This window comes from Pelobates fuscus, chromosome 8 (assembly GCF_036172605.1).
Source record: "Pelobates fuscus isolate aPelFus1 chromosome 8, aPelFus1.pri, whole genome shotgun sequence".
Lineage (NCBI taxonomy): Eukaryota > Metazoa > Chordata > Amphibia > Anura > Pelobatidae > Pelobates > Pelobates fuscus.
The window spans coordinates 8,772,160-8,787,309 of record NC_086324.1 but is presented as its reverse complement, the minus strand read 5'-3'; the positions used below and the strand labels follow the sequence as shown (position 1 = coordinate 8,787,309).

General features: G+C 44.4%; 1 protein-coding gene across 4 annotated transcripts in view; it reads left to right on the top strand.

Moving 5' to 3' along the window:
• The first annotated feature begins 4,991 nt into the window (after window positions 1-4,991).
• The window catches only part of EPB41L5 (erythrocyte membrane protein band 4.1 like 5), a 46,902-nt gene continuing 36,743 nt past the window's right edge, over window positions 4,992-15,150 (top strand). For all 4 annotated transcript variants that reach the window (XM_063429229.1, XM_063429230.1, XM_063429228.1 and 1 more), the window contains exons 1-2: window positions 4,992-5,050; window positions 11,403-11,589. In XM_063429229.1, the coding sequence (XP_063285299.1) occupies window positions 11,410-11,589 (180 nt within the window). In that variant the 5' untranslated portion in view covers window positions 4,992-5,050; window positions 11,403-11,409. The remainder of the gene's footprint in view (window positions 5,051-11,402; window positions 11,590-15,150) is intronic.

Here is a 15,150-nt window from a genome sequence, read left to right as displayed (position 1 = left end):
TATAGTACAGTATAGTGTGGCAATATTACAGTATAGTATAGTACAGTATAGTGTGGCAATATTACAGTATAGTATAGTATAGTACAGTATAGTATGGCAATATTACAGTATAGTATAGTACAGTATAGTGTGGCAATATTACAGTATAGTGTAGTACAATATAGTGTGGCAATATTACAGTATAGTATAGTATAATACAGTATAGTGTGGCAATATTACAGTATAGTATAGTATAGTATAATACAGTATAGTGTGGCAATATTACAGTATAGTATAGTACAGTACAGTGTGGCAATATTACAGTATAGTATAGTATGGCAATATTACAGTATAGTATAGTATAGCACAGTATAGTGTGGAAAAATTACAGTGTAGTATAGTACAGTATAGTATGGCAATATTACAGTACAGTATAGTATGGCAATATTACAGTATAGTATAGTATAGTACAGTATAGTGTGGAAAAATTACAGTGTAGTATAGTACAGTATAGTATGGCAATATTACAGTATAGTATAGTATAGTACAGTATAGTGTGGCAATATTACAGTATAGTATAGTACAGTATAGTGTGGCAATATTACAGTATAGTATAGCACAATATAGTATGGCAATATTACAGTATAGTATAGTACAGTATAGTATGGCAAAATTACAGTGTAGTATAGTACAGTATAGTATGGCAATATTACAGTATAGTATAGTACAGTATAGTGTGGCAAAATTACAGTGTAGTATAGTACAGTATAGTGTGGCAATATTACAGTATAGTATAGTACAGTATAGTATGTCAATATTACAGTATAGTATAGCACAGTATAGTATGGCAATATTACAGTATAGTATAATACAGTATAGTGTGGCAAAATTACAGTATAGTATAGTATAGCACAGTATAGTATGGCAATATTACAGTATAGTATAGTATAGTACAGTATAGTGTGGCAAAATTACAGTGTAGTATAGTACAGTATAGTGTGGCAATATTACAGTATAGTATAGTACAGTATAGTGTGGCAATATTACAGTATAGTATAGTACAGTATAGTATGGCAATATTACAGTATAGTATAGCACAGTATTGTATGGCAATATTACAGTATAGTATAGCACAGTATAGTATGGCAATATTACAGTATAGTATAGTACAGTATAGTGTGGCAATATTACAGTATAGTATAGCACAGTATAGTATGGCAATATTACAGTATAGTATAGTACAGTATAGTATGGCAATATTACAGTATAGTATAGCACAGTATAGTGTGGCAATATTATAGTATAGTATAGTACAGTATAGTGTGGCAATATTACAGTATAGTATAGCACAGTATAGTATGGCAATATTACAGTATAGTATAGTACAGTATAGTGTGGCAATATTACAGTATAGTATAGTACAGTATAGTGTGGCAATATTACAGTATAGTATAGTACAGTATAGTGTGGCAATATTACAGTGTAGTATAGTACAGTATAGTGTGGCAATATTACAGTATAGTATAGCACAGTATAGTATGGCAATATTATAGTATAGTATAGCACAGTATAGTATGGCAATATTACAGTGTAGTATAGCACAGTATAGTGTGGCAATATTATAGTATAGTATAGCACAGTATTGTATGGCAATATTACAGTATAGTATAGCACAGTATAGTATGGCAATATTATAGTATAGTATAGCACAGTATAGTGTGGCAATATTACAGTGTAGTATAGCACAGTATAGTATGGCAATATTACAGTATAGTATAGCACAGTATAGTATGGCAATATTATAGTATAGTATAGCACAGTATAGTGTGGCAATATTACAGTGTAGTATAGCACAGTATAGTATGGCAATATTACAGTATAGTATAGTACAGTATAGTATGGCAATATTACAGTATAGTATAGTACAGTATAGTGTGGCAATATTACAGTATAGTATAGCACAGTATAGTGTGGCAATATTACAGTATAGTATAGTACAGTATAGTATGGCAATATTACAGTATAGTATAGCACAGTATAGTATGGCAATATTACAGTGTAGTATAGCACAGTATAGTATGGCAATATTACAGTATAGTATAGTACAGTATAGTATGGCAATATTACAGTATAGTATAGCACAGTATAGTATGGCAATATTACAGTATAGTATAGCACAGTATAGTGTGGCAATATTACAGTATAGTATAGTGTAGTATGGCACTATTACAGTATAGTACAGTACAGTATAGTACAGTATAGTGATAGCAATTGTTTCAAACTTAGTGACATAAACTCATTATTGCTTTATATTGGACTGGCAGGTGAGGTTTAATGCCATTGTATAGAGCTACGGTATTTGCTGGCGTTATATAAATAATAAATAATAATAATAATAATAATAGTAATAATAGTGCATTCACAGACATACAGGGACTCCAGATTCGCCTAGGGCCTAATGCCTCTACAATAGCCACTTGTTGCTTGGAGTATTAACCCTGGGTTCATATCTGTGACATTGCCTGCTTTAATGAAAAGTGAATTATTACTCACAAGGGGACTCCTAGCCAGGAGCTTCTGAATCGCAATCTGACTTCAGTTTCTATTAACCCTTTCAGCTCCAGAACCAGGGGCTAGCCATGTATATAAGATTAGTAGGAGGTATAGGTGCGCTGTATTATGAACACACTCTGTGTGAGATAGTCAGCTCTTGGGTAGCAGTAACGTTTAATGGACTGTTAGATTGTTAGCTTTTGGGGTTAGGTGATGGTGATAGGATTGACATATTGTCACAGATTGTGTTACATTTTCAGCTCTTGGGTAATGTGATAGTGATATAGTAGGCATGTATAATGGACAGACTGTGTCAGATTGTCACCTCTTGGGGTTAGGTGATGGTGACATAGGAGTGATGTATAATGGACAGACTGTGTTGGATAGTCAGCTCTTGGTGCTAAGAGATGATAAGGGAGTTATGTATACTGGACAGACTGTGTTAGATTGTCAGCTCTTGGGGTTAGGTTTTGATAACATAGTAGTGATGTATTATGGACAGGCTGTGTTAGATTGTCAGCTCTTGGGGTTAGGTTTTGGTAACATGGTAGTGATGTATCATGGGCAGGCTGTGTTAGATTGTTAGCTCTTCGGGTTAGGTTTTGGTAACATAGTAGTGATGTATTATGGACAGGCTGTGTTAGATTGTCAGCTCTTGGGGTTAGGTTTTGGTAACATAGTAGTGATGTATAATGGACAGACTGTGTTGGATAGTCAGCTCTTGGTGCTAAGAGATGATAAGGGAGTTATGTATACTGGACAGACTGTTAGATTGTCAGCTCTTGGGGTTAGGTTTTGATAATATAGTAGTGATGTATTATGGACAGGCTGTGTTAGATTGTCAGCTCTTGGGGTTAGGTTTTGGTAACATGGTAGTGATGTATCATGGGCAGGCTGTATTAGATTGTCAGTTCTTGGGGTTAGGTTTTGGTAAGATAGTAGTGATGTATTATGGACAGGCTGTGTTAGATTGTCAGCTCTTGGGGTTAGGTTTTGGTAAGATAGTAGTGATGTATTATGGACAGGCTGTGTTAGATTGTCAGCTCTTGGGGTTAGGTTTTGGTAACATGGTAGTGATGTATCATGGGCAGGCTGTGTTAGATTGTCAGTTCTTGGGGTTAGGTTTTGGTAACATAGTAGTGATGTATTATGGACAGGTTGTGTTAGATTGTCAGCTCTTGGGGTTAGGTTTTGGTAAGATAGTAGTGATGTATTATGGACAGGCTGTGTTAGATTGTCAGCTCTTGGGGTTAGGTTTTGGTAACATAGTAGTGATGTATTATGGACAAGCTGTGTTAGATTGTCAGCTCTTGGGGTTAGGTTTTGGTAACATAGTAGTGATGTAATATAGACAGACTGTGTTAGATTGTCCGCTCTTGGGGTTAGGTTTTGGTAACATAGTAGTGGTGTATTATGGACAGGCTGTGTTAGATTGTCAGCTCTTGGGGTTAGGTTTTGGTAAGATAGTAGTGATGTATTATGGACAGGCTGTGTTAGATTGTCAGCTCTTGGGGTTAGGTTTTGGTAACATAGTAGTGATGTATTATGGACAAGCTGTGTTAGATTGTCAGCTCTTGGGGTTAGGTTTTGGTAAGATAGTAGTGATGTATTATGGACAGGCTGTGTTAGATTGTCAGCTCTTGGGGTTAGGTTTTGGTAACATGGTAGTGATGTATCATGGGCAGGCTGTGTTAGATTGTCAGTTCTTGGGGTTAGGTTTTGGTAACATAGTAGTGATGTATTATGGACAAGCTGTGTTAGATTGTCAGCTCTTGGGGTTAGATTTTGGTAACATAGTAGTGATGTAATATGGACAGGCTGTGTTAGATTGTCAGCTCTTCGGGTTAGGTTTTGGTAACATAGTAGTGATGTAATATAGACAGACTGTGTTAGATTGTCCGCTCTTGGGGTTAGGTTTTGGTAACATAGTAGTGATTTACAGTATTATGGGTCTGTATATGTTAGATTGTCAGCTCTTGGGGTTAGGTTTTGGTAACATAGTAGTGATGTATTATGGACAGGCTGTGTTAGATTGTCAGCTCTTGGGGTTAGGTTTTGGTAACATAGTAGTGATGTATTATGGACAGGTTGTGTTAGATTGTCAGCTCTTGGGGTTAGGTTTTGGTAAGATAGTAGTGATGTATTATGGACAGGCTGTGTTAGATTGTCAGCTCTTGGGGTTAGGTTTTGGTAACATAGTAGTGATGTATTATGGACAGGCTGTGTTAGATTGTCAGTTCTTGGGGTTAGGTTTTGGTGACATAGTAGTGATGTATTATGGATAGGCTGTGTTAGATTGTCAGCTCTTGGGGTTAGGTTTTGGTAACATAGTAGTGATGTATTATGGACAGGTTGTGTTAGATTGTCAGCTTTTTGCCCAGTATCGCCCCCTGCCAGGGGGACCAGCTCGGTGTTGCCGCTTTAAGTCGCGGCTCAGACGCCATTTCCTGGGAGTGTGAGGGCGGAGAAAGGGCGGAGAGTGAGTGCGAGCCGAGCACAGAGGGAGAGACTGAGCCAGGTGAGTGCGAATTCCCACACTGAGTGCCACTCACAGGGGTAGGTAGCGCTTACACTGAGTGCCACTCACAGGAGGGGGAGCCCACACTGAGTGCCACTCACAGGGGTAGGTAGAGCTTACACGGAGTGCCACTCACAGGAGGGGGGGTGAGAGCCCACACTGAGTGCCACTCACAGGGGTAGGTAGAGCTTACACTGAGTTCCACTCACAGGAGGGGGAGGGAGAGCACACACACTGAGTGCCACTCACAGGGGTAGGTAGAGCTTACACTGAGTTCCACTCACAGGAGGGGGAGGGAGAGCACACACTGAGTGCCACTCACAGGGGTAGGTAGAGCTTACACTGAGTTCCACTCACAGGAGGGGGAGGGAGAGCACACACTGAGTGCCACTCACAGGGGTAGGTAGAGCTTACACTGAGTTCCACTCACAGGAGGGGGAGGGAGAGCACACACTGAGTGCCACTCACAGGGGTAGGTAGAGCTTACACTGAGTTCCACTCACAGGAGGGGAGGGAGAGCCCACACTGAGTGCCACTCACAGGAGTGGTGGGGGGTGGTGAGAGCCCACACTGAGTGCCACTCACAGGAGGGGGAGGGAGAGCCCACACTGAGTGCCACTCACAGGAGGGGGAGGGAGAGCCCACACTGAGTGCTACTCACAGGAGGGGGAGGGAGAGCCCACACTGAGTGCTACTCACAGGAGGGGGAGGGAGAGCCCACACTGAGTGCTACTCACAGGAGGGGGAGGGAGAGCCCACACTGAGTGCTACTCACAGGAGGGGGAGGGAGAGCCCACACTGAGTGCTACTCACAGGAGGGGGAGGGAGAGCCCACACTGAGTGCCACTCACAGGAGGGAGAGCCCACACTGAGTGCCACTCACAGGAGGGAGAGCCCACACTGAGTGCCACTCACAGGAGGGAGAGCCCACACTGAGTGCCACTCACAGGAGGGAGAGCCCACACTGAGTGCCACTCACAGGAGGGAGAGCCCACACTGAGTGCCACTCACAGGAGGGAGAGCCCACACTGAGTGCCACTCACAGGAGGGAGAGCCCACACTGAGTGCCACTCACAGGAGGGAGAGCCCACACTGAGTGCCACTCACAGGAGGGAGAGCCCACACTGAGTGCCACTCACAGGAGGGAGAGCCCACACTGAGTGCCACTCACAGGAGGGAGAGCCCACACTGAGTGCCACTCACAGGAGGGAGAGCCCACACTGAGTGCCACTCACAGGAGGGAGAGCCCACACTGAGTGCCACTCACAGGAGGGAGAGCCCACACTGAGTGCCACTCACAGGAGGGAGAGCCCACACTGAGTGCCACTCACAGGAGGGAGAGCCCACACTGAGTGCCACTCACAGGAGGGAGAGCCCACACTGAGTGCCACTCACAGGAGGGAGAGCCCACACTGAGTGCCACTCACAGGAGGGAGAGCCCACACTGAGTGCCACTCACAGGAGGGAGAGCCCACACTGAGTGCCACTCACAGGAGGGAGAGCCCACACTGAGTGCCACTCACAGGAGGGAGAGCCCACACTGAGTGCCACTCACAGGAGGGAGAGCCCACACTGAGTGCCACTCACAGGAGGGAGAGCCCACACTGAGTGCCACTCACAGGAGGGAGAGCCCACACTGAGTGCCACTCACAGGAGGGAGAGCCCACACTGAGTGCCACTCACAGGAGGGAGAGCCCACACTGAGTGCCACTCACAGGAGGGAGAGCCCACACTGAGTGCCACTCACAGGAGGGAGAGCCCACACTGAGTGCCACTCACAGGAGGGAGAGCCCACACTGAGTGCCACTCACAGGAGGGAGAGCCCACACTGAGTGCCACTCACAGGAGGGAGAGCCCACACTGAGTGCCACTCACAGGAGGGAGAGCCCACACTGAGTGCCACTCACAGGAGGGAGAGCCCACACTGAGTGCCACTCACAGGAGGGGGAGGGAAAGCCCACACTGAGTGCCACTCACAGGAGGGGGAGGGAAAGCCCACACTGAGTGCCACTCACAGGAGGGGGAGGTAGATCTCACACTGAGTGGCACTCACAAGGGGGGGAAGGTAGCCCACACTGAGTGCCCCTTAGGGGGGGAGGGGAGGAGGTCGCGCTTACCATGAGTAACACTCGTAGGGGGGAGCCCACACTGCCACTGGTAGGGTGAGGTAGAGCCCACACTGAGTGCCACTCACAAGGGTGGTGAGGTAGAGCCCACACTGAGTGCCACTCACAAGGGTGGTGAGGTAGAGCCCACACTGAGTGCCACTAATGTGTGAAGCGTAAATAGACAGACTCACAGAGGATTGTTGTGTCTATAGCAGTGGTGCCCAAAAGATAGATCCCAGGTGTTTTACAACTACAGCTTCCATGGTGCACTGCCAGTCTAAAAGCATGCAAAGGCATGTAAAGCATCATGGGAGTTATAGTTCTACAACATCTGGGGATCTACCTTTTGGGCACCCTTGGTATAGAATAAATAACTTTGTTTATATATTTTTTTTATTTTAGCAGTAATGGTAAATATTCTCCCCTCACATTCTCATCACTTAATAATTGTGCCCTTTCTGTTCGACCAGTCATTGATGTCCCTTTAGCCATTCCAGGTACCTGATGATGTCATGGCGTAGCATTCTCTATATTAACTAAATCTCCAGAACTGAGTAGCAGATGCCAAGTACTTGTAGCTGCACCGAGGGTCCTTTGGCATTTTACTCATTGGTTGTGTCGCCTTATTGTTCCATGATACGATAATGAAGTATGGTTAATGCTTTAATCTATGGATCTGTTAAATCTTGGTTGGCACTGAGCCAAGCTCTGGTACTCATGGGGCTATTCACAAATTTAGTAACGACTTGCATCAGGCAGGCTGTGCACCCCCACCAGGCGCATTACATCTGGTTTACCCAAGTGAAGTGTGTGTGGTACAATGGAGACCATGTTGGCAGATACCTGTATTGTATTGCAAAGCCCAATAGCGTGCACTCAAGATATCGATTTTGGAAATTTGGGGTAGCTTGTTTAGGATGGGAAAATTAGGGTTGTGGGGGTTATGATAAGAAAACTAGACCTTAGTGTCTGTGATGGGAGAGTTGGGGTCAGGAGGGGGTCTGTGATGGGAGAGTTGGGGTCAGGAGGGGGTCTGTGATGGGAGAGTTACAGTCGGGAGGGGATCTGTGTGGTGGGAGAGTTAGGGTCGGGAGTGGGTCTGTGTGACGGGAGAGTTAGGGTCCAGAGGGGGGGGGGGGTCTGTGACGGGAGAGTTGGGGGGGGGGGTCTGTGACGGGAGAGTTGGGGTCGGGGGGGGGGAGGTCTGTGACGGGAAAGTTCGGGTCGGGAAGGGGGGGTCTCTGACGGGAGAGTTGGGGTCGGGGGGGGTCTGTGACGGGAGAGTTGGGGTCGGGGGGGTCTGTGACGGGAGAGTTGGGGTGGGGGGGAGGTCTGTGACGGGAGAGTTGGGGTCGGGGGGGGGGTCTGTGACGGGAGAGTTGGGGTCGGGGGGAGGTCTGTGACGGGAGAGTTGGGGTCGGGAGGGGGGTCTCTGACGGGAGAGTTGGGGTCGGGAGGGGGGTCTCTGACGGGAGAGTTGGGGTCGGGAGGGGGGGTCTCTGACGGGAGAGTTGGGGTCGGGAGGGGGGGTCTCTGACGGGAGAGTTGGGGTCGGGAGGGGGGGGTCTCTGACGGGAGAGTTGGGGTCGGGAGGGGGGGGTCTGTGACGGGAGAGTTGGGGTCGGGAGGGGGGGGTCTGTGACGGGAGAGTTGGGGTCGGGAGGGGGGGTCTCTGACGGGAGAGTTGGGGTCGGGAGGGGGGGTCTCTGACAGGAGAGTTGGGGTCGGGAGGGGGGGTCTCTGACGGGAGAGTTGGGGTCGGGAGGGGGGGTCTGTGACGGGAGAGTTGGGGTCGGGAGGGGGGGTCTGTGACGGGAGAGTTGGGGTCGGGAGGGGGGGTCTGTGACGGGAGAGTTGGGGTCGGGAGGGGGGGTCTGTGACGGGAGAGTTGGGGTCGGGAGGGGGGGTCTGTGACGGGAGAGTTGGGGTCGGGAGGGGGGGTCTGTGACGGGAGAGTTGGGGTCGGGGGGGGGTCTGTGACGGGAGAGTTGGGGTCGGGGGGGGGGTCTGTGACGGGAGAGTTGGGGTCGGGGGGGGGGGTCTGTGACGGGAGAGTTGGGGTCGGGGGGGGGGGTCTGTGACGGGAGAGTTGGGGTCGGGGGGGGGTCTGTGACGGGAGAGTTGGGGTCGGGGGGGGTCTGTGACGGGAGAGTTGGGGTTATGAAAGTTAAGGTCTTCTGACCAGCACCCCTTCCAGCTACCCCACAAATTCAGCCTGCGAGATGAAACGGAACCCAAAGATGGCATTATTACACAATACCATCTTTTGTAACTATATTGCAGGATTTGTTTCTGCAAACGAGTTAGGGTTCCTTTAATCTGAGATAGAATAAGATATAACTGTTCTGGTCTGCTCAAGTTTAGTGTGAGCTTTACTCTCAGGCAGCCACTGATACTCATTGACCGTAACTGGGGAGGCAGAGCTCCTTGTCCCGTTAAAAATATTTACTAAGTTTGCACTAATATGGCGAGCCCTCGTGCCCAACAATAATATATCCATAAACTCTATCTCATTCATCTTTAAGTCGTTCTAGCTTTTATCACACAGTTGAAAGGATCTGTTTCTATAAAATATTTATTGCTATCATCTTTCAATCGGCCACCATGCCACAGGTCCCTCGTATGGCTGTTTGGAGTCATGACCGTACAGACTCTGTCTGTAGTGTTCCAGCATGGAATGCCACCTATAACTATTGCAGGTTTATTGTTAAAGCACCATTAAGGACTCTCTTTATAAATGGTGAATAGGAGCTGATGGACGTTTTAAGGCTGGGCAAATGGTCGATCCCCAGACATTGTAGAACTATTACAAGTGCCGTGTTGCTTGCCTGTCTGTAAAATGGAAGAGCCCTGTGGGAATGGCAGTTGTACAATATCTGAGAGCCTCCTTTTGCCCACCTCTGGTTTAGAGAGTACGTTCAGGTAGCGCCCTTTATTATTCGCTCTGTGTATGACATGTAATTATTCAATTCTCCATGTTTTCTGGGACACGTATGCTTTCACCGTGTGGCACAGTACAGGAAAACTGCTGACAGCATGAAGATTTCATATGCTCCGGAAAGGAAAGAATTAGTCAAGACCTTTCGATATTTTCCTGATTTAATGTATGGACATGTGTCCTGTAGCACAAGGCAGCACTTCTCATGTAGTGCCCTTCAGCTTGGTAGGTCTGGTAAACCTAGTATAGTAGTACATGGGGTTTTGGGTCTGCTTGGGGCATGAAGCCCTCTTCAGTCTATTGTTCCTTCCTGTTTTTGTAATGGTCTCATTTATTGTTAAATCTCCCCCTTTGATAATATTGTAAAGCTCTACGGAGTATGCTGGCGCTATATAAATACCAATAATAATAATAATAAAGCGTTAAATCATCTGCCCCCATCATGGAAGGAGCTCCATAGTTAATGAATTAATGAGGGGGCTTGGTCTGTCTTTATGTGCCAATTATCGTATTGGTTTCCTAAAATGGAAGCCCAGGGGCAGAGGGTGTTATCAGGAGTCTGACCCACTGTCTGTTTCCTCCACATTCCTGTGTTAATTGCATGAGGTGTTGACAAATATTAACACATCGGTGACTGGGTTGTGACGAGTGTAAATGGTAAATTGATGCCCCAAAAAAATAAAAACTGCGCTCTGTCTGGGTAAAATTATTGTCTACCGCAATGTTAAAATAACGTTTACTACATCATTTTCCTAAGCTCGAAATCTGCAGCCCATTACCATGGTAAAACTTGTAAGTAGTGTGTATTTTATCATTTTAATTTTAAATAATGTTATAAAGTGAAATCTCTCCATCTTCACTTCGAGCCATAAATCCCCTGAATACATTGTGTGTTCTGTAGACTGAGGTTTGTGTGTAATTGTATAAGGACAAATTAGGTGCAGTGGAAGGGTATCTGACCTTTTGTTTAATTGGAGTATTTTGTTTTGAAATTTCCTGGTGTATTCTCCATGGATCCTGGCTAATTAATAAACACATTTTAACTAGAGGCTTGTCCCAATCCCACAGGCAGTTTAAAAGTTACTGGCATTTCTATGGGAGCAAACATATATATATTTTTTTCATTAAACGTGTGACGACATGAGTTCATGTTCAGACAAATGTCTCACTTGTTTTGGTGAAACCGGTTTGTGCTTTTTTGAGTCCATTTCTGTTAAAACCCTTATCATTTTGACACTGCATTTTAGCTGCCAACCAATTCTTAATGTGTATGTATAAAGTAAATGTTTTTTCATTCTTTTTGCAGCCCAAAAATGTTCAGCTTTTTCCGGCGCACGCTGGGCCGCCGGTCCATGCGCCGGCATGCTGACAAGGAACGTTTGCGTGACGCTCAGAGGGCAACTACCCACATCCCTGCAGCTGGAGACGCAAAGTCGATTATCACTTGCCGAGTTTCACTGCTTGATGGGAGTGATGTCAGTGTGGATCTGCCAGTAAGTGTTCTCACGGATCTCACTATACACGCCAGGTGTGAAGTGTCCAAAATAAGGCACATTATTTACTAGACTTCATGCAGATTATTTGAAACTTTTTGCAGACCCCTTATAAGAATGTGCAAAGACCCCTCAATGTCTGTGGGAATGAGATCTAGTTACCCTGTTATCTCCAACCTTTGTTTCATGATAGATATTTTCATATATTCCTGTAAATTCCACAGGTTAAATAGATGCAACAGTTGATTCCTTTTTGCCAATGCAAATCTGCTGCATCTCCTGGATTTATCAGCCGATTCCAGCCGGCCCAGGACTCGCACTGAGGGTGCGATAGTTTTATGGAATGTCATTTCTGAAAAGCCATGAGTATCTGATAGCCACTGCTACTGCACAAGCTCTGTTGGATAAATCAATTAATCATTCCTGTGTTTAAAAATAAATAACGTTAAATTGCATGTCTTTTTATTTATTTACAAACATTTTTATTTTAATTGCAGATTGATAAATTCTAACCGAGTCTCGTCATTGCATTATGTGCTTGGCACTTAAGGCACAAAATAAAATCTGAATAGCGATAATTGTTTTGTGCTGTGCCAGGCTGCCCCATAATCAGTATTAGTTTATTTATAATGTGCCAAAGTTACAAAGGGCAGACAAGTTCCCAGAAATGTGCTGTGCCTGGCATATTGCCCTATAAAAACCAATTATCCGTACAGATTTATTAGCCACCAGCTGATTCCATCAAAATGTTATGGAAAAGGTCAAGATAGCGAAACTTTGTAGACCGTCATATTTAACTTTCAGTATTCACCAGTGTGGCTCTTACCGTAGTCTCAGGAGCCACTGCAGGGACCGTGAATGTAGATCTCATTCCTGGGCCACGTTTATCCATTAATGACACATTTACTGGGTTATTTACCAAAGTGAGAATTCCAAGTGAATTTCAAATTCAAGTAAAAATAGCCAAACTGGAAAAACTGTCAACTATGATTTGAGTTTTCCTACTCTAGCCTTTACATGACACATGACCAGCTTAATGTAGTTGTTCTGGTGTCTATAGCCAGTTCCTGCAGTGGTAGCACTATACATGCTGGCAGTGTTTACAGTGCTCCCAAGGGACACCTCAAGTGGCAGTCATTCAGACGGCCACTAGAGGTGCTTCCTGGGTCAGTGCTGCACGTTCAGCGTCTCCACACTCTCCCCATAGAGATGCATTGATTGAGGAGATGCTGCTTGGCCAAGGTAGCATTTGGCTCCATTCCTGTCCTGCCTTCTTAGCTGAGATAATCAGAATTGACGATCTCAGCCAATCCAATGCTTTCCTATGGGATGATGTCATGTCAGCCAAGGAGTTGAATTAAGGCTGGGCCAGTGCTAGCGGACCCGTGCTGCATTGGAAATAAGGTTAAATAGATTATAAGGAGACATAAAAAAAAATCTTACTGTATTTAAGTGGGGCAGGGGGCTAAATGGTGTTTTTAACACTATACAGTCAGGAATACACATTTGCGTTCCTGACTCTATATTGTCCCTTTAACACCCAGATTAAAAAAAGAAAAAGTGCTGCATGTCTTACATTAATTTTTAATTATATATCTTATTTAATTAACCAAATAAGAACAAGTAGAGGCACCCCTCTCCCACTTTATTTATTTATATTGGTGTGCGTATAAATATTAGCCTGTGGTTAAAAGGGTGGGGAGCCATTAAATCATTTCCTTTATCCATGCAAAAGAGCATTTTTGTAAGACGTTGTGCTTCTTCCCTGCACCTTTGGGAAACGTTCCCTTTGAGTGCAATTCAGCAGACAGTGTCTGGAGTTATTGCACATACTGTGTGACAGCCAGTCATCCATGTGATGGTTGGTTAATATATAATCAGCAGGGTTTATGTAAATACAGTTGCAAAAGAGACACAGGCAGGGCTGCAAGAGAATTGGGAAGGAGACACTGGATTCTTCCTACACATAGCAGTGTCCCCTCTAATGACATCTTGGGGTAGACCCAGTTAAAGGAACACTATAGTAACCTAAATTACTTTAGCTAAATAAAGCAGTTTTAGTGTATAGATCATTCCCCTGCAATTTCATGGTAATTTAGGAGTTAAATCACTTTGTTTCTGTTTATGCAGCCCTAGCCACACCTCCCCTGGCTATGATTGACAGAGCCTGCATGAAAAAAAAACTGGTTTCCCTTTCAAACCGATGTAATTTACCTTAAATAATTGTATCTCAATCTCTAAATTGAACTTTAATCACATACAGGAGGCTCTTGCAGGGTCTAGCAAGCTATTAACATAGCAGGGGGTAAGAAAATCTTAAAGGGACACTATAGTCACCTGAACAACTTTAGCTTAATGAAGCAGTTTTGGTGTATAGAACATGCCCCTGCAGCCTCACTGCTCAATCCTCTGCCATTTAGGAGTTAAATCCCTTTGTTTATGAACCCTAGTCACACCTCCCTGCATGTGACTTGCACAGCCTTCCATAAACACTTCCTGTAAAGAGAGCCCTATTTAGGCTTTCTTTATTGCAAGTTCTGTTTAATTAAGATTTTCTTATCCCCTGCTATGTTGATAGCTTGCTAGACCCTGCAAGAGCCTCCTGTATGTGACTAAAGTTCAATTTAGAGATTGAGATACAATTATTTAAGGTAAATTACATCTGTTTGAAAGTGAAACCAGTTTTTTTTTCATGCAGGCTCTGTCAATCATAGCCAGGGGAGGTGTGGCTAGGGCTGCATAAACAGAAACAAAGTGATTTAACTCCTAAATGACAGTGAATTGAGCAGTGAAATTGCAGGGGAATGATCTATACACTAAAACTGCTTTATTTAGCTAAAGTAATTTAGGTGACTATAGTGTTCCTTTAATTAAACAGAACTTGCAATAAAGAAATCCTAAATAGGGCTCTCTTTACAGGAAGTGTTTGTGGAAGGCTGTGCAAGTCACATGCAGGGAGGTGTGACTAGGGTTCATAAACAAAGGGATTTAACTCCTAAATGGCAGAGGCTTGAGCAGTGAGGCTGCAGGGGCATGTTCTATACACCAAAACTGCTTCATTAAGCTAAAGTTGTTCAGGTGACTATCGTGTCCCTTTAAAGAATCACTGGGTTGGGCTGTTCGTATTGGCCCAGTAGACTTGCAATCATAGTGCATTTCACTTTTATGTCTCCTTATAATCTATTTATAATCTTATAATTTTTTACTACCAATCTGAAAATACTTTGCCGCAATAACGGAGCATTTTTTTGTTTTATTTTCTGTTTGTTTGTTTTTTTCCCCACTGGTTGATCTTTGTGTATTGTATGCACAGAAAATCCTTTCATCTCACTGGGTTTGTAGATAATCTGAATTCTTTATTAGAAACATTTATTTGTGTCTAACAATCCAGGGCCGTTGAATGAAATGTTACAAATACAGGAAATAAATAAATAAATGAATAAAAATGAAAACCGTTGACTGTCCTTCCAGCTCCCTCCAGTCCTGCAGTCTCTTTCAGGGAGAGTGTTTAGTTCACATAGTGTGCGTACAGTGTGCGTACAGCTTCAAGGTGTCCACTAA